At 34.3% G+C, this 18,221-nt stretch overlaps 1 protein-coding gene, 1 non-coding gene and 3 pseudogenes across 3 annotated transcripts; 3 read left to right on the top strand and 2 right to left on the bottom strand.

The window, feature by feature from the left end:
* The first annotated feature begins 742 nt into the window (after positions 1-742).
* Positions 743-2,006, top strand: LOC120203764 (annotated as a pseudogene).
* Positions 2,007-2,097: 91 nt separating this feature from the next.
* On the bottom strand, positions 2,098-6,920 carry LOC120203762 (annotated as a pseudogene).
* Positions 6,921-8,083: 1,163 nt separating this feature from the next.
* On the bottom strand, positions 8,084-8,157 carry TRNAN-GUU. Its single transcript has one exon. It is a non-coding gene; the product is annotated as a tRNA-Asn (tRNA).
* A 397-nt stretch (positions 8,158-8,554) lies between these two features.
* On the top strand, positions 8,555-13,300 carry LOC120203761 (annotated as a pseudogene).
* Positions 13,301-15,311: 2,011 nt separating this feature from the next.
* On the top strand, positions 15,312-17,844 carry LOC120203763. Of its 2 annotated transcripts, none has more exons than XM_039203944.1 (5): positions 15,312-15,580; positions 15,883-15,944; positions 16,153-17,042; positions 17,212-17,337; positions 17,619-17,844. In XM_039203944.1, the coding sequence occupies exons 3-5, from the start codon at positions 16,222-16,224 to the stop codon at positions 17,782-17,784; spliced, it is 1,113 nt and encodes a 370-aa protein (XP_039059875.1). In that variant the 5' UTR covers positions 15,312-15,580; positions 15,883-15,944; positions 16,153-16,221; the 3' UTR covers positions 17,785-17,844. The 2 variants fall into 2 exon arrangements, with proteins under 2 accessions (XP_039059875.1, XP_039059874.1); XM_039203943.1 differs by having other exon boundaries at positions 15,883-15,973; positions 17,619-17,843.
* The last annotated feature ends 377 nt before the right edge of the window (positions 17,845-18,221 follow it).

The following is an 18,221-nucleotide window of genomic DNA, read 5'->3' as shown; positions in this document are numbered from 1 at the left end:
CTAAGCGAGGCGAGTTTATTAAGGTATTTGAAGGTGCGTGAGACGTGTGAAGCGTTTCCTTTCTGCATTTAGTTTAAATTTTATTGATTTTTTTGTTTGCTTGTATATTTTTGTTTTATTATCTTTAGCATAATGATGTGGGTCACATTGAGCCACACAAAACAATTCTTAACATCAGAAAGTGGAATTAGAGTCCAAAAGAGAAGTGATAAAAGAGAAGAAAAAGAGAGAGAGGAAAAGATACTGTCTTCAAATCTTCAACTCTAGCATTAAAGATAAGTCTTTCTGGATACTGATCTCTCTCTCTATTTTCCTTTATTTTCTGGTAAATTTTGTTTCTCACTGTGCCTTTCTTTTATTAGTAATTTTTGTGACATGATAATTTAAATACAACTATATATAATAAAAATATAAAATATTCACCTCTATTTCTTCTCTGTCTTTCATCTATTTTTTCTTTATTTTTTATTCATACAAAGCAAACTATTATGGATTAAGATTTAATTACATCCATTATATATGAAGTGAATTTGGTAGAGAAAGATAATCTCATATGATGTTACATATCTTTTTGGAATTGGTATATAGCCAACTTTGTCTATTTACAATGTATATGATTCTTATTGTATGATAAAATACGATGTTATATGGTTTTTGACTGGAAAGTTAAAAGTAATTAATAAAATGAAGAGTTTTGTTGAACTATTATATGGTTTGATAATCTATTTTAATAACTTTATATGTTGATTAGTAAGTAAATCTTTAATCTCAAAAATTGCGCTTCATTTGAAAAAAGTGTGCGTCTCATGCTTGCGCTTAGGCTATAGGACCGATATCGTCTTAGTGCACCTTGCGTCATTTTTACACTGTCAGGCAGGACAGGAGTCCATAATTAAATATGAAGAAATGGAATTATATAGATGAGTATATACCAACTATGATATCTTTTTCTTCGACAAATTGATGCAACTTAAAGGTATCATCAATTAACCATAATTTCTTCATTTTTAGATTGATGAGAAGAAGAAAGAGGCTCTTCAGGGAGATTGTACACGCTATGCACCAGGAATTGAAATTCTTAGCGTACGCGTTACAAAGCCGACAATACCTGAAAGCATAAAAAGAAATTATGAACGAATGGAAGAGGATCGTACCAAGGTATTAACTATGTTTTCTTTCTTTTTTCTTAAAAACAACCTATAATGTTATTGTGTGGGTTCTAATATCAACTGAGAAACAAAAAGTAGCTGAGAAAGAAGCAGAGACCCAGAAAAAGATGGCTGTTAGTGAAGCTGAGAAGGCTGCCACTGTTAGCAAGATCATGATGGAACAGAAGCTGATGGAGAAGGAGAGTTCCAGGAGACAGCAGGAAATCGAAAACCAAATGTACAGTGCTCGTGAGAAGAGTCAAGCGGATTCGGATTTTTACCGGTGAAATCACCGTTTCCTTTTGTCGTGTCTGACTTACGATATGCAGTAGAGGTGTTAATATCAGCACTCTTTCTCTATTTTAGTGTGATGGAAGCTGAAGCAAACAAGTTGAAGCTGACTCCTGAATTTATTGAGCTCAAATTTATAGAAGCCATTGCTGATAACACAAATTTTCTTTGGAGACAAGGTTCTCTACTCTTACTCATCAATGCCCCTTTGTCTTCCACTTTTCCCTGGCTTATACATTTCTATGATCTGTCTTTCACTATGAACCCTGGTTACTTCCGCAGGTACCCAATATGGTTTTGGATCAAAGGTTGCTTGGTAACTTCCTTCAGAATATGTCAAGTGCATGGTTAGACGCAAGTAAAGTCAAATGCTTACAGTTTTCTGGTAATTTCCATGAAGTGAAATGTCGATACAACTTGGTAAAAAAAAGAGAGAAGGTTAGATGAATTTTTTTCTTGATGAAACTTTGGAGAAAGACTTGATTTTGCACTTGTTCATGGTAATTGTCATTAGTTTGTGTTGGAATTAGTTTTATTCTTTTTTATTCAAATGAATCGTTTGAATTTGCAAAAGTAAATGGCTTTTTGTAATCATCGAGCTTCTAACAATACTCAAAATTTATGATAGTAAATTGTCATTACTCATTAAGCAAATAAATGGTTAAACCTAGTCAAATAAATTAAGAGCTTTGAGGCCAACTCATACATACACTTCAACTTCCATTAGTTGATCCGAACTTCGCCGATTATGTATCAGATGAATTAGATTAAAAAAGGGTTGTTGATTTGCACCATTTGATTAAAAAAGGGTTTTTTGATTTCCACCATTGAAGCAGTGGATAGGACTGACATGGATATGAGTGGAGATAGCTCAGTCAGTTTTTTCATCCAATGACCAACGTGCCTTCCATATGATCGAGTGAGAGAGAAGCCTTTCAGTTTTCCACCCTGCTAACTTTAGCTGCAAAACGAAAGAGAATCAATGCATCTTCAATGAGAAAGAGAGTCTACCGGATATGTCCAGCATGTATCTGGACATAGATACTAGAATATGGGGCCTTTCAAGTAGATGAAGCAACTTGAAAAAGTTGAACATGTCCATGCCAAACATAACGTATTTCAAGTTAAACGGATAAATTCATAAACATTACCTTTTGAACGAAACTTTCATAGTGCTTATCCATCCATGATTGGCTTTCCAAATGTAGAGATTTGTTTTCAGCCATAAGATTAACCATAACAAGAGCATGAATATACGACCTCAAGGTATCTGCACCAGTTGAATCTTTGTGCACGACGACACTGACGATACCTTTTCTCTCTACCAGTATATACTTTGCTAGAGTAACAATACGTCAATTGTCAGTAAAAATGCAGTATTTAAATGTATATAGTAGATACGTGTAGAAGCTCTAACCTTTATTGTAAAATGATCCAGCTGAATTCAAGTTGGCCCTATTTGAGATTATCAGTAACACTAGTCAGTTCAATACAGTTTGAGCTACCATTTTAATTTAGGAGCTCCTACGATATGCAATGCAGCAATATATTTTTTTCCTATAAAAAATATCTAGGCAGTCCCTGTGATATTTTCAAACTGCAATTTAATCATGAACTATAGGTCTGAGTAATTTAATTCTTCTATTGGCAATCATAGTGCATGATAATTAACATAAACTCAAAACACTCACATTTCCAGGTGATCAAGAGTGGAAACCCTTAATCCTAGTTTTACATTTGGGTGCAGGGGCTTAGCAGTCTTTGATGATTTCAGAGTGGTCCATAAGGGCAAAACATGCTCCATAGTTGAAACTTGTTTAGGAGAGAGAACTGAAAATGTATTCAGGAATAGGATTAATATCCACATTCGAAAATAAGACGGCACATAAAATCACTAAGAATTTGAAAATATGCTGATAAAAGAAAGAAAGAAAAAGAAAGCAGTTCATATTGAGTTTGCAGAAGCAATCAGGTTGTATGTGTTTTGGGTACATAACCTACTAAGGTGCAAGATTTGTGAATCATTTCAAGATTGTGCAGCTCATGCAAAGTAAATCGGTTTCTTCAGAAAGAGAAATCACATAGAATTTATTTGAAAGTTATCTTGCTTTGACTCTTCATTTGAAGTACTTTGCTTGATACCTGTATCCGACACACATCCATATAGGGTATGGGAATATAACCTTTCAGGGACCTCCAAATACGTAGAATAACTTTTAAAAAATTGAAAATATCCATGTCGAACACACAACATAGTCCGAGTAACATAGCTTAAAACAATTATAAGTCGGCCTTCCTGGAAATTTATATCCCGGACAAACATTCGCTAAAAGTTGAACTCAAGGGAGTAACAACAACGCAGATTGTGGTTATTTTTACCTTGGCCAGATTCTATGAAATTTTGTAGAAGAATTGAGCTCCTCTCAAAGTTCAGCGAGTCTAAAGCTAAGCACCTGACAGCTTTGTAATTTGCTATGTAGAGAGGAAAGGAAATCACCAATTACTTATGCAATTAGAGAAAACAAAATAAAAAGATAACTCATAATAACATAAAAATCTGGTGCAGGAATCACGATGCCTTAGTTTGGATATACTATGGAGTGCAAAGACAATAGGTTTGAAATATGCCTGACCATAAGATAGATTTTACGGCATAATATCATGTATTCAGAGATCATCATATAATCTTGTCCTGAGACCGAAGACCTAGCATTTTCTATGCGGTACAGTGGGCAAGATGTTTCAAGTTAAAGACATGAATGGCTGTTCTAAGATGTTAGCAGCATTAACAATATGGGAGTCATTACGCAGACCAAACTTACCATACATATGGCTGTTCTAAGATGTTAGCAGCATTTAACAATATGGGAGTCATTACGCAGACCAAACTTACCATACATATGGAACATTGTCAGAGAAAGAAAAGAAAACCAAATGGCCAGCGGGTTTTCAGTAGTAATTTGAGCAAGAAGCATTCCCAATGCCATGCCAATCATTGTTGCCAGGTCTCTTGGCTTCCTTCCTGCCAATATTTTTGAAACAAAAAGAAAAAAAAAACTCAGTACTCAGATTATACCTTTACACAACAGGTTCTTGTCATTGTTTCCAATCATCGTAATCACTTTCGAGGTACCTTAGCGGATATCTGCTGCATTTTTTGGAGGGCAAAATGCTGTGTAAGAGCAGCTCTGGTTGCTCCACTGGCACACCAGCTGCATTGGGAAATTATGCAGAAACACATGATTAGAAGTTCAAAACGAGCCTCTTCCATAACAGAAATTGCTACATCTTTACATAATAACAAGAAGTTCTGTAGGTAATAGACTATTGCAAAAAACCAAAGTGTGTTGCACAAATGTCCCAAATGGCTCAAAAGAACTGGTAACTATCATGTCCCAGACTAGCAGTCGTAAGTTCTTAGTTTTTACGGAATTCAGAACTTACTGAATGATCTTGACAGGCTTCCTAAGCAAACAATGAAAATAAAGGCTGAAGGGAACAAGGGGAGAAGATCCATCAACATTCCTGCAATAAAATATGGAAGCCCTAGCTGTTATTTGAAGTTAAAATATCTAGGAGATGATAAAATCACAAATACTTTCCGAACCCACATAAGTAATCAGAAGTAAGAACTGATTTCAATGACATGGATGCCAAAACCAAATTCTAACGTGTACATTGTAAGTTCAAGAGTTTAGAATAAAGGAAAATCGAGGCATCAATCACACAGAAGGAAAGCTTAATATGATTCACCTATATACATGATTTATAGCTTGACTAAGTAATGTAAAAGCCATTACCCGAAACAACTGATTATCACAGGCTATGTTACTTGGTCTTGGACGTGAACTGTGTATGTGTCAGATACGAGTACATGTCCAACACGGGTGTCCGGTTTATTTTCCAAGTTTTTTTCGTGTATTTGGAGCATACAAGACCAAATATGTGTCTGACTAGCGTCTCAGATAAGAATACCTCAAGAAAAATGAAGAGTTGGAGCAATTTCCACACTTGTGTATGTGCTACACTGCCCATGGGCATGTATTTGCTCCATGTAAATGCATACATGTAGAAGCTCAGAGAGAAAGATCAAAGATCTGCAGTCATTACTGCAAAGCAATTTCTCTAAAAGAAACATCGACATACCTAAATCATTCATGAGATCTGCAACCAAACGCCACATTTTAGCATTACTATCAATTTGAGCCCTAATGCAAAAACCATTACGGTCAGACTTTAAACAAGAGCTTGAAAAGACGGCTTGGTCAGAAGAAAAAACCATTACGGTGTCAGACTTTAAACAAGAGCTTGAAAAGACGGCTTGGTCAAGAAGAAAAATAAAATCAATGAAGTCTCGTTGAGAAAACCTGGTAAAGTGTGAATAATATGCCTCCAAGCATTCCCGTCAGATCTCTCAAGAACCACTACAAGAATTACAATAACCATAATTCAATATCAGAAGGCCTAAACTAACTTAAAGATTTCAACTCATTAGGATTCCATAAAACTCCCAACTATCACAGATCAAGTATAATACCGCAACGATTGATATAGAATTGTACATTGGATATTCTACCTGAAAAGTTGCACCGATAAGTGGCAGATTTCTCACCAACTCCAATAGCACTCAGAAGTGCCTGGGAAAGAAGTTAATACCGCAACGATTGATATAGAATTGTACATGGATTCTACCTGAAAAGTTGCACCGATAATAGTGGCAGATTTCTCACCACAACTCCAATAGCACTCAGAAGTGCCTGGGAAAGAAGTTAAGTAAGTAAGCACAACCAAATATCAAAATCATCAACACATAAAGCTCATAAGCAGCTCAATATCAATTGGATTTGACACTCACTTGTTAGAAAGCATGTTTATACGTCGAAAGTCCTACACATGTAATGCAAACCGAACAAATTGAAACTTCAGTAAGGATTACTGATCTAAGCAGTTCTCAAATTCATCAATATTTCTTTTTCTTATACCTGCAACGAGTCCCATACTTGAAAACATATCTGGAGTCACACTATCTGGGAAACCCTGCAATCAAAGCTGACTTTTAAGAAATGAAATCATCTTTGGGATTTTGGGCATGAAAGAAAAACAGTATTTTTTTTATCAAATTTTCATTAAATTAGAAAGACCCAACAAACATAATTTGATTTTGAATGGAAACAAACAGAAAGGAGGAGACTTGCCTCGGGGACAAAGGCATCGAAGAATCGTCTCCAAACATGGTTGAAACCATTAACTGATCTATTTTCAGCCAAATAAAAAATTAAGAGCTTGGACGGCGAGAGAGAGAGGAACTGAGAAGTGATAAGGAAGTACCTTTGATTGCAATAGAAAGTGATGGTGGCGGTTTTGAAAAGCTTGGTAGAGGAAGATCCGTTCCATTCTTCGATTATGAGTTTTTGTTGCTGCTTTGACATCTTTGAGGCTTCCATCGATCATTCACTAAACTAAAAACATTAATGAAGAATCCTCTTATGCGTCACATTCTGTCTTCAAGCCTGTGTAGTTCAGTTAAGAGCCATGTCGTTGACCACATTTTTATTATTAACTAAAGGTTTAATGAAAAAAATAAATATTTAAACTATACATTTAGTTAATATTAAATATTTAAAGATTTTTTTTAAACAGGTGATTAACGTATTTTTTTATTACAATTCTAAGTATTTATATTATAACCGTCGTTAAAGAAAACTAATAAAACTTTTACTTTTTAAAAAATTAAAATATTATTAAACAAAATTATATTTTTGAACTTACAAAAAAAACTTAAAATCATAAAATCTTTCATTTTAACCCCTACTATGATTGATTGAAGCATGAATTGAGAATATGATTGATTGAAGCATGAATTGAGAACGCCGACGAGGGATTTCTGTTGTGAGGGGGAAATTTACTTTTTTTCTTAAAAAATATTTTTTAAATAAAAATTTTAAAAACAATATAAATGTAACATGTCTCAGTTAACAGTTTTTTTAACATCCGTACGACTTAGGTACATAGAATTATAATATTAAAACATTAGACACTTATTTGAGCGAATATTTTTTAAGCACCTAATATTAGCAAGAGTATAATTGAGCACATTTTGTATTAAATTTTAATTGAACTTAAATCTATTTTACTATTAAATTTTAAAATATTATGATTAAATTTAGTATTTTTTATATATAATAATCTCATGTGAATTTATTTTAAATAAAAATATAATCATCTTGTATATATAATACAACTATTATATTATTTTTTATATTAAATAAAATTTTAATAAAAAATTGGATTAGATTTTGACTTTAGTTGAGCAAGCATTGATACAATATTTTCAATAAAGGATTAAATTATAACAAATTAAATTTATGGGCTAAATCCAAGATTGATCATAATAGCAAGACCAAATTCATAATTTGGCATATATGAAATTAAGTTGGCTAACTAATTACATTTATGTTAAACTACAATATAAGATTAAAGTTCAAGTTTGATCATAGTATATGGACCAAAATTGTGATTGAGTTGATTATATGAAAAATAAGTTATAGGGACTGAAATCATAACTTGACCTAAGGAAAAATATATTTAAAAAATGTGAGCCAGGAATTTGTTGGCATTGAAACAAAATTTTAAGTTGAACAAATCGCTAGAAGGAGGGCTTGAACCTCCGACCTTGTGGTTAACAGCCACACGCTCTAACCAACTGAGCTATTCCAGCTACCGGTCGATCGTGATTAAATACATATATTAACTGCAACCTATAGCATTTTACTTTTTATTTTCCTGTGTTAGTGTCAGTGTATTTAATACCATCTAACAAATTTTACTAGTTGCAAACAAATCAGACGTATTGAAACTGAGCTGTTGTGTTTGATGGGATGGTTGATGTTATTCACGATGAAAGCTAGGAAATTCACTCTGAATTTAAATCTTTTAAGCCTATTGACGATATTAAAAATATAAAAATTGCCTATCACTGTCAATGACGTCTGGACAGCAAATTAATTTTCTAAGTTCGTCTTGTTTGCCTTGAAAATGGTAGTTTGGAGTGTGGGCTCTGAATACATAATCCAAAAGGAATCTACTCAGCACATTCCTCTACTACATTTCACACTTTACAATAAAAACCCTCACTTAAAGTTTCTCTTTTGGTTCCTCAATCTTGTTTCTTTTTCTGTGTACCTATACTGTTTGTCTTTATCTCTTCATCCATTTTGTTCTTGGGGTAGGTTTTAAATTCTCACCTTATATCACTATGCGCAGCTAAATAAGTGTTTGATGTAAGTCCAAATTGAGCACCTTGCCTAAGTAGCTTAGCTGGAACTGCTTTTCCACCTTTGTTTTGGTATCTGGAAACTGTAGTTAATGCTAGGATTTGATTCTTGTCTAATTATCTCCAGAAGTTTGAAGTGCTTTTAATGATTAATTTCAGATGTTTGTGGAGATGAGGGGTCTGAGATTGATCTTTTGGACCATTTTATTGGTTCTTGCAATATTTCATGGGGCAAGTTCACATGGAGTCCAACCTCTTTCAAGAATTGCTATTCATGAAACAACATTCGCTCTCGACAACCGTGCTTATGTTAAAGCCTCTCCTATTGTTCTGGGACTGACTGTAAGCTTAAATTGCAGCTCTTTCATAATTAATCTTTCAATCACCTATATATTCAATTCTCATGGTTGTTGAAGTTCATTTTTTTTTCACTGGATTACATGCTATTTTCTTCAAATCTTTATTGGGTCTTTGAATTCTGATGTGTTGAGACTGATCACTGATGCAAAGATCTTCACCATGTCAGGGTCACCATACAGAATGGGTTAGAGTGGAATTTAGCTCTCCAAGCCCTTCAATGGATGATTGGATTGGAGTATTTTCTTCTGCAAATTTCAGGTAGAGTAGCAGGACGATACACTTATGTATCGTTATTCTGGCTTAGTAATGCTTATTGACAGTATACCTTGATAATCTGAAACTTTTCAGCGCATCGACCTGCGTAGCTGAAACTCCAAGGGTTTATCCTCCATTACTGTGCTCTGCACCCATTAAGGTTCATCTGAAAACTACTTTGCCTTGAAATTTTCTAATTTTGTTTCATAGCCTAGCCTGCTTTCAATTGTCAATGGAATATGTTACAATTAGTAAGATTAAACCATCTTCTTTCATCAGTTTCAATTTGCAAATTACACTAGTCCTAAGTACAAAGATACTGGAAAAGGGTCCTTGAAGCTACAGTTGATTAACCAGAGATCAGACTCTTTTGCACTGTTTCAAATGGTTTCTTAAATGTAAGTTCACAGCAGTTCTTGCCTCATATCTATTTTACTCGGATTCGGGTGGTAGCCAGACACGGGTATGCTCAATTTCTTCATTACTTTTCATCTTTTTTTTTTTTTATAATCAGCCAAAGCTGGTGGCAGTGTCGAACACAGTTTCTTTCATAATCCAAATGCCCCGGTTTATCCTCGGTTAGCACAGGGAAAACAATGGAATGAAGTAAGTTAACATCTTTCTGTTTCCTTTTTACTCCTTTGCAATGTTGAACAACATTTTTGTCATGTTACAGCCTGAAATTCTCCATTGTTTCCTCAATCTCATTTCTCAGATGACGGTAACTTGGACTAGTGGATATGGGATTGATGAAGCAGAGCCCTTTGTTGAATGGGGTCCTAAAGGAGAGCATCAACAACGCTCCCAGCTACTACTCTAACTTTTGAACGTAACAGCATGTGTGGTACGAAGCTTCTTGGACTTGAAATTCGTATTTGATGTTTATGCAAACATTGGTATGATGATAGGACCCTCCAAATATATGAAAGAAGACAAAAAACTGTACCTATCTGCGTCGGACATACTGATATTTGATACTTACATCCAAATTCATTTGCAGGTTTGGGATCAAAACATCTGACGCATACTTGGTACATGTGTCTAATACATAATCATGGCTGATATACAACTCCAAATACATAAAAAAAGTATATAAACAATAAACATACCCGTATAGGATGCAGGCGCATATCCTACTCTCACACTCTAATTCAAGTTCAATAATCAATTTGGATTCTTTTGTTTGTTTAACTTTGCTTTCCTTAGAAGTTATAGTTTTTTCGTTTCCATTTTTTCTTCTATACATGCATCATCTTACTATATTTGCAGGCGCACCAGCAAGGACCGTTGGATGGCGTGATCCCGGATATATACATACTAGCTTTCTGAAAGATTTGTGGCCAAATAGAATGTAGGTTACAATGTTGCTCCTTCTCTTCACTCTTTAAAGATGCTTGTGAGTTGTGCCCCCTTGAGATTTCGAAAATTTGCATGCAAGTTTAATTCAATGAAGTTTCCATTTACTGTGTAGGTATACCTACAAACTGGGGCATAGATTGTTCAACAATACATATATTTGGAGTCGAGAATACCAGTTTAGAGCATCTCCATTTCCTGGTCAGAAATCTTTGCAACGTGTAGTCATTTTTGGGGATATGGGAAAGGTTCGAATTCTATTTTCAACTTCTGCATGCGTTTTGAAGTATGAAGCTGCATTTCCCTCAGTTTTACTAAAAATCCCTTTTTTAGCTCTCTGGTACACTTTGTGATCATGCACCTAAGGTTAATACAATTCTTAAAAAACCGTGCATCTGAAATTTAAAGTAGATGACAACTGATATTCTTCTTCTTGAAATAAGGATAGTTTGCTCGGAAATAATTTTTCCGGTGATCGGAGAAATTCTCAAAATAGATAAAACACTCGTAAAAGAGAGGAAGTTGAAAGAATATTAGAAGATGTTTTTTCTGAGTTATGTGTTGAAAATGAGCTGGAGGCCTTCTATCAATAAGCTCAAAATATGGGTTAAATGTTTAAATAGTCTGTATGAGGTGATTATAAGGTAGTATCTGTTCATAATATCTCTTAGTTATTGACAGCATACACCCTACAAACAAACTGCTCGAACCAACAAATGTGTTGAAACTGCCAAAACAGACATAAAATCAATAGTTAAAAGATGGGATTTAAAAGTTGTTTTAATGGCTAAAATGGCACAAAAAAGAATATATGCGTGCAGTAAGTGTCGAAGACAACGTTAAAACGAACCGAACAATGCCAGGCAAGCGGCAGCGACGAATGCTCACGGGGGACTTTACCTCTACTTAACAAGAGATAAAAGAGACTATAAACCCCTCAAAAAAAAATTCCTATTCAGTATAGGATTTCACATTCTTTACATTACCGATAAAGTTCTATATACATTGTCGTTATGTTTTTTCTTTACCATCTTTCTTTTCTTCTAGGCATGATTTCATGATTAATGAACGATTACATCGAAATAGAAAATTTTGAACATATTCATGTCAGAAACATAGAGTATAAATGACCGAAAAGTCCATTATTTCTTTTTCCTTCACAAATTCAAGCCCCATCATGCTTACTGTATATTGCAAACACTTGGTTCCATTTGTTATTTCCAAACTTTGATGTTTACAATCCCTACTTGCAGTTTCTTGAAGTTGAAACTTTCATCTTGCAGGGTGAAGCTGATGGCTCTAATGAATACAATAATTTCCAGCAGGGCTCTCTCAACACTACTAAACAGCTTATCAAAGATCTCAAAAACATTGACATAATCTTCCACATTGGAGATATATGCTATGCTAATGGATACATTTCACAATGGGACCAATTTACTGCACAGATTGAGCCTATTGCATCAACTGTGCCTTATATGCTTGCGAGGTTCGCTGATTTGCTGGCTTTCATTGATAGAGCTTGTATTCCTCTGGTTCTTACCTTCTTTGCCGTTGTTTCTTGTTTAGTGGTAACCATGAACGTGACTGGCCTGGAACTGGATCCTTCTATGAGAACAATGATTCTGGAGGAGAATGTGGTGTTTTGGCTGAAACTACGTTTTTTGTTCCCGCTGAGAATAAAGCTAAGTATTGGTATGCTTCTTTACTACAACCCTTCTGGTGCATACATAATTATATCTCTCACTTGTACTCGAGTTCGAATAACTTGGGTCTTTGCACGAGTTCCTGCATGTATTCACTTTCTACTATAACTTGTTTGCATTGGATTTCATTCTCACAGGTACTCCACTGACTATGGCATGTTCCGATTCTGCATAGCGGACTCGGAACATGATTGGAGGGAGGGAACGGAGCAATACAAGTTCATCGAACATTGCCTCTCATCAGTAGACAGACAAAGGCAACCATGGCTGATCTTTCTTGCATAGGGTTCTCGGCTATTCTTCTGACCTCAGTTATGCTGTTCAAGGATCATTTGGAGAACCAATGGCAAAGGAAAACCTTCAAAAACTCTGGCAGAAGTACAAGGTTGACATTGCCATCTATGGCCATGCGCATAATTACGAAAGGACATGTCCCATATACGAGGTACTCCTAAAACTTTTACCCCCACATTCAAGATCTATCTCAGACAAATCCGAAACTAAACTATAAGGTTTCGTGGTACAGAATCAATGCACTGCCGATGAGAAACGATACTATAAGGGCTCACTGAAGGGAACGATACACGTCGTTGCGGGTGGGGGAGGAGCAAGCCTTTCACCATTCACCACTCTCAAGACCAAATGGAGTTTGTATAGAGATTATGATTATGTTTGTTAAACTTACAGCATTCGATCGTTCGAACTTGCTGTTCGAATACAAGAAGAGCAGTGACGGGAAGGTTTATGATTCTTTCAGAATCGGGATTATCGAGACATCTTAGCCTGCACTTTGGATAGTTGCCCAGCTACAACACTTGCATCTTGAAAATAGTTCAGTTTGTTTGCTGGTATTGTCTTGGTTCACCAGCCCTAGCATGCTGTCTGAAAATATCACATGTAAATCTTACCCTCAAAACTGCATTTTTGCAATGTTTCTGCGTGTAACATTGGAAATGAAATAGGAATGATTTGGGTTTTGCAAAGATGATACATCAGTTGACATAGTAACAACATGATCCAAACTAGAGATGGACATAAAATTTTATGCTAGGATTAAACTTTTAAAATTTTAAAAATGAAAATAGATTATTAATAAAAATATAAAAATAATCTAAAATATATGAAATAGAATTTTATGTTAGGATTAAAATTTTAATATTTTAGGAATGAAAATAGATTATTAATAAAAATATAAAAAAATTTAAAATATATGAAATAGACTCTTATGTTAAGATTAAACTTTTTAAAGTTTCAGGAAGAAAATAGATTAATAAAAATATAAAAAAATCTAAAATATGAAATAAAATTTATGTTAGAATTAAACTTTTAAAATTTTAGCAATAAAATAGATTATTAATAAAAATTTAAAATAAAATTTATAAAAATTTAAAATTTTCAAGAGAACAATTATTTCAATCACCCCTCGATCTATCCCTGACCGCAACTGGCTCAAGAGTATGGATGGCAAACGGGTACAGTTTCGTGGATTTCGCACCGCATCCGCTCCAATTGGAGCGGGGATGGGTATAATTTTAGCGGGTAGTGGACGGGTGTGGATTTATAAAGTGGTACCCGTCGTGGGTGGTGGGCGGGTAATGGGTTTGAGACATTACTCGCCCCGCATCCGACCGCCCAGCTAAATATCTATTAAATTTTGGATCATTATGAATTTAAGTATAATTTTAGAGACTAATTTATAAATTTTAATATTATATAATATATAACATATAATTTAACCAAATATTAATGATATTTAGTCTTTAATATGGTCTTTAATTAGGGAAATATTCGGCTCTTTGATTAAACCTATAATACCACTAACCACGTCACTTTCCATGTTCTTTAGTTCATGCTGTCCATCCAAACACAAATTAGTCGTACTATAAGCATTAACATCAAAAGCATCAGTTTCCATGTTCTTTAGCCCCTTAAAACCCATATTAGGCGCACTATGAGCATTAACATCGAAAGCAACACAACAATCCAGCTCTGCGACTACATGCTCCCTACAATCTGTCTCCATAACATTCGTAGAACCACTCCTCTGACAAATTGAAACATGCACTGCTATCCCATCACGAATTGTTTGGGAACCAACTCCAACATCCCATTAGTTTGTTGTCAGGCGGGTCTAGATGGGTATGTCGCTAGTGGGTAGTGTGTGTGGGGATAGATTTAAAAATGTACCCGCGTGAGCGGGTGTGGATTTAAAAATTTGTACCCATCATGGGTGGTGGACGGGTGGTAGATTGAAAAATATTAGGTGAGTATGAAGATGAGAGAGTGAATATCCGTACCCGACCCGCCCGTTTTCCATCCCTACTCAAGAGATTGGTAATAAAAATCTTGAAAACTTCAGGTAGTATGAGAGAGCAAGAAAGGATCGCTGTAGAAACAAAACACTGATTTCAATGGAAAGAACACAAAACTAATGAAGGGGAAGCCCAAACTTTGAAAAATCATTTATAAAAAACACTTTTAGATTTTACATATTTTTAACTTATGACTTGCATAAAAGTTTTTATTTTAAAAGAATAACTGATTATAAATTATAATTTAAGTATATATTTAGTATTCATTTAATTTATTAATAATATACGCACATCCTACAAATATAACTGTTCAAACTCAATACCTCTAAAGAGAATAATATTTACTTTTACTATTAAAATCAATTAATGAGTTTACTTACGTGAAATTTAATACTAAGTTTAGTAATATTTTTTAGATTTTACTTAACTATATTTAAAATAATTTTATAGATTCTAATTAACTAGATTTGACTAAGATTAGCATTTAATAATAATATTTTTTTAAAAAATTTTATTATAAAACATATACATATTATAGTATTATTTTAAATAGTAAAATAGAGATTAAAAATTTAAAATAAAGAAGATAAAGGCTTAATCAGGGGTTATACATTAATATAAAAGATATTATGAGTAATTTACCATAATCCAAAACCCTAAAACAAGGAGAAACATATAGAAGAATGTTTTAAAAAAGATTTGCAGTTAGCCATCTTAAGTAATCGTAGCCAGAGGTAGCGTATTAAGTGCTGCAAATGGATGAAATAATGACAAACGAAGCTGAATTGAAGTTCTGCAGTTATCCTCGTTCTGCGATTAAATGGAAAGATAAAGGTAAGTTCAAACATACTGGACGTCATCCATCGCAGAACTGATGAGGTTTGTTCGAAAAATATGAACAGTTTTCTTTTCTGTTTTTTTTTTTTTTGTTTTAAGAAAATGGCGCTGCTTCTCCCACATTTCATATCTGTTTAACTCCTTTATCGTTATTCTTTTAAAATTTGAATTGTTTCTCTGTTTTTTTAAATTATGATTGGATTATTATAATAACAAAACGAAAATTCAGTTTTTTTTTTTTACTTTTGATTGTAAATTATCAGTTTTCTTCTTCTTCTTTTTGAAAATTTTGTTAATTCCTTTTTCTTTTCTTTTTTAATTTGATCGGTGAATTTGTGTTTTAGATATTTGTTGAACGCAAAGAAGCAGATGAGGACGGACGGAGACACTTACGGCGAAGTTATCGGTTCGTGTGTTTAATGCTACAAAATTAAAGTATTTTTCTGTTTTTCAGTTCATTTGTTATTATAATTGATTTATATTTTAGATATTTGTTTAATGTTTGAAGTTGTTGAAATGTCAAATGAGATTCTTTGAACTTTGTCTAAATCTTTGAACTCTACATCATTTCACTGGCATTGTCAAAGATTTCTTTCTGTTTTTTCATTTTCCAGGTTGATCTATGGGACGATAAATATAAATGCATGAATTCAACTCTGTTTCATGCACAATTTTTTTAAGACATGGGCTCTGAAGATGGCAATGTAAATACCAAGAAATCAAGCAAACGTGTAAAATTTAAAGATGAATTTGGAAGCAGTGATAGTGGAAGCAGTGGGCATTCAAGGGAGGGCAGTGGAGGCAGTAGTAACTATTCAGATGCCCATCTAGAGATCATCAAGGGATCGGGAAACAAAGATGAAGTTGATATACACAAAGGGACAGATGTTGAAAGTGGAGAGATTAGCTTGTCTTCATCTTCATCTTGTTCATCTACCGATGATCGATCTCGAGCAGATACGAAAGTAGCAACGTCCATATTAAAGAAATGCCAAAATGGATCGGCAGGTTTGACATCGGAATCTCAGCTTGCCACCAGTCCACATGAATCGACATTGACACAATCCCCTCCAATCCAAGTAATGGATCAACAGGCGGAAGACTTCGATCCATATAGGATTCCATCTGATGTGTTTGGAACAAGTAAATCAACAGCACCTACGGACTGGAGTAATGCTTCTAATGATTCATTATTTAGCATTAAAGTAGGGGGCACTAGTTTTGCCAGAGATCAAATTCTACACAAAAGATCTGAACTTTCCAAAGGCGAGAGTATGGAATTGGTTCCATCGCCTTTTGTTGCTCCAATGGTGGACACAATGAATTTAGAATCCGACAAAAAGGAAACTGAGGTATCAGATGTCGCTGTCAAAGATAAAACATTCGTCAAGGAAGAACCGATTGTGGAAAAGCCGAACGTGCAGGTTGTGCCCTGGGAACCACCCAACATTTCTAATCGTTCTGATGAAAATGGAACCAGTGATTTCTTCTTAGACCTTCCAGTGTAAGTTGACAGCATTCTTTCTCAGTGCAAGTTTTTCTTTGAGCTAAACAGTACCTTTTCCTTGGTGTCTATGTAGTTGTTAATATGAATCTTATACTCATAAAGATATAGAAAATTTCAAACCAAGTGTTTGCTCTATGATTAAATATATACGCCTTGTATATTGCAGAGAAAACAAGATCAAGAACAAAAACAAGGAGAAATGTGCATGGGCGTTCTGCTACTGTTCTAATTATAGCTGCGCATTGTGCTACTGTTGGAACTGCAGCATTAAACGATGGTGCTGTTGTTCAGAGTATGTTCCTCTTTTTATCCCCACATCTATGCTAATGGATCACGTAAGCATGCACTTATATGCTCATATTTGGGCAATTATTAGATATGGGCAAAGAAAATCTTTTAAAATTTGTGTTCGATACATTTTCGGAAATGAGCATAGTTATGTATGAATAAGATACTCCAAATATATGAAAAACTGAAACACAATAACAAACTCAATCACATATCCGTATTCGATACTCACTCGCATCCAAGTAACATAGGCTGATTGTTGTGCTTTTATCGGTGTCATTGCAGTTCGGAAGATGAAAGTAATTCTCCAAAGAAAGGAAAAGCGCGGCAGAAGCAGAAACAAGAAGAAAAGCCCTTGGCCTCCGCATTGAAATCAAAATCAGTTTGCAGCAAGTGTTGCTCTTGGTCTTGGTTCCCTTCTTGTCGTCGAGGAAAACGCTGTTGTTGTTGAACGAAACTCTCGGAACCCAAAGCCACTGGCCTATCACATTTAACTTTCTTCTTTATTTTTTATTTCCCTCTCTTTTTTTTTTTGTATTTGTAGTTTAAATATTTACATAGCAAAAGCTTATACACTAACTTTTTCCCAAAGTTTACATTGTAATTCTTTTTATGTTTCTTTGGCTCATTAGTAACAGGATCGTTTCTTTTATACAATTGGATATAACTACGAAAATTTATTCTTCAAGAAATACGAAATAGTATCGATTGATAAGATATTTTGAGTCTAGCTTTGAGAGTAGTCAATTGTATCGGCAAAGAGTCCATATTTTATTTATATAAATTTGTTTGAAATTGTTTTAATCTAATTTATTTTCAATTATTATGACATTTATTTTTGGTCTTGTAAGTTATAACTATTCATTTTTATTGTATTTATATAATATA

Source organism: Hibiscus syriacus, unplaced genomic scaffold (genome assembly GCF_006381635.1).
Source record: "Hibiscus syriacus cultivar Baekdansim isolate YM2019G1 unplaced genomic scaffold, ASM638163v2 tig00010263_pilon, whole genome shotgun sequence".
NCBI classification, from domain to species: domain Eukaryota; kingdom Viridiplantae; phylum Streptophyta; class Magnoliopsida; order Malvales; family Malvaceae; genus Hibiscus; species Hibiscus syriacus.
This window is presented reverse-complemented; position numbering and strand designations above follow the sequence as displayed.

What these genes read in the sequence shown, in the direction of transcription:
- LOC120203763 (XM_039203944.1), top strand. Translation starts at nt 16,222, where the DNA reads ATGGGCTCTGAAGATGGCAATGTAAATACCAAGAAATCAAGCAAACGT. An exon ending in TTCTTCTTAGACCTTCCAGT is followed by an intron (nt 17,043 to 17,211) that starts GTAAGTTGACAG and finishes TGTATATTGCAG; the next exon opens with AGAAAACAAGATCAAGAACA. An exon ending in CGATGGTGCTGTTGTTCAGA is followed by an intron (nt 17,338 to 17,618) that starts GTATGTTCCTCT and finishes GTGTCATTGCAG; the next exon opens with TTCGGAAGATGAAAGTAATT.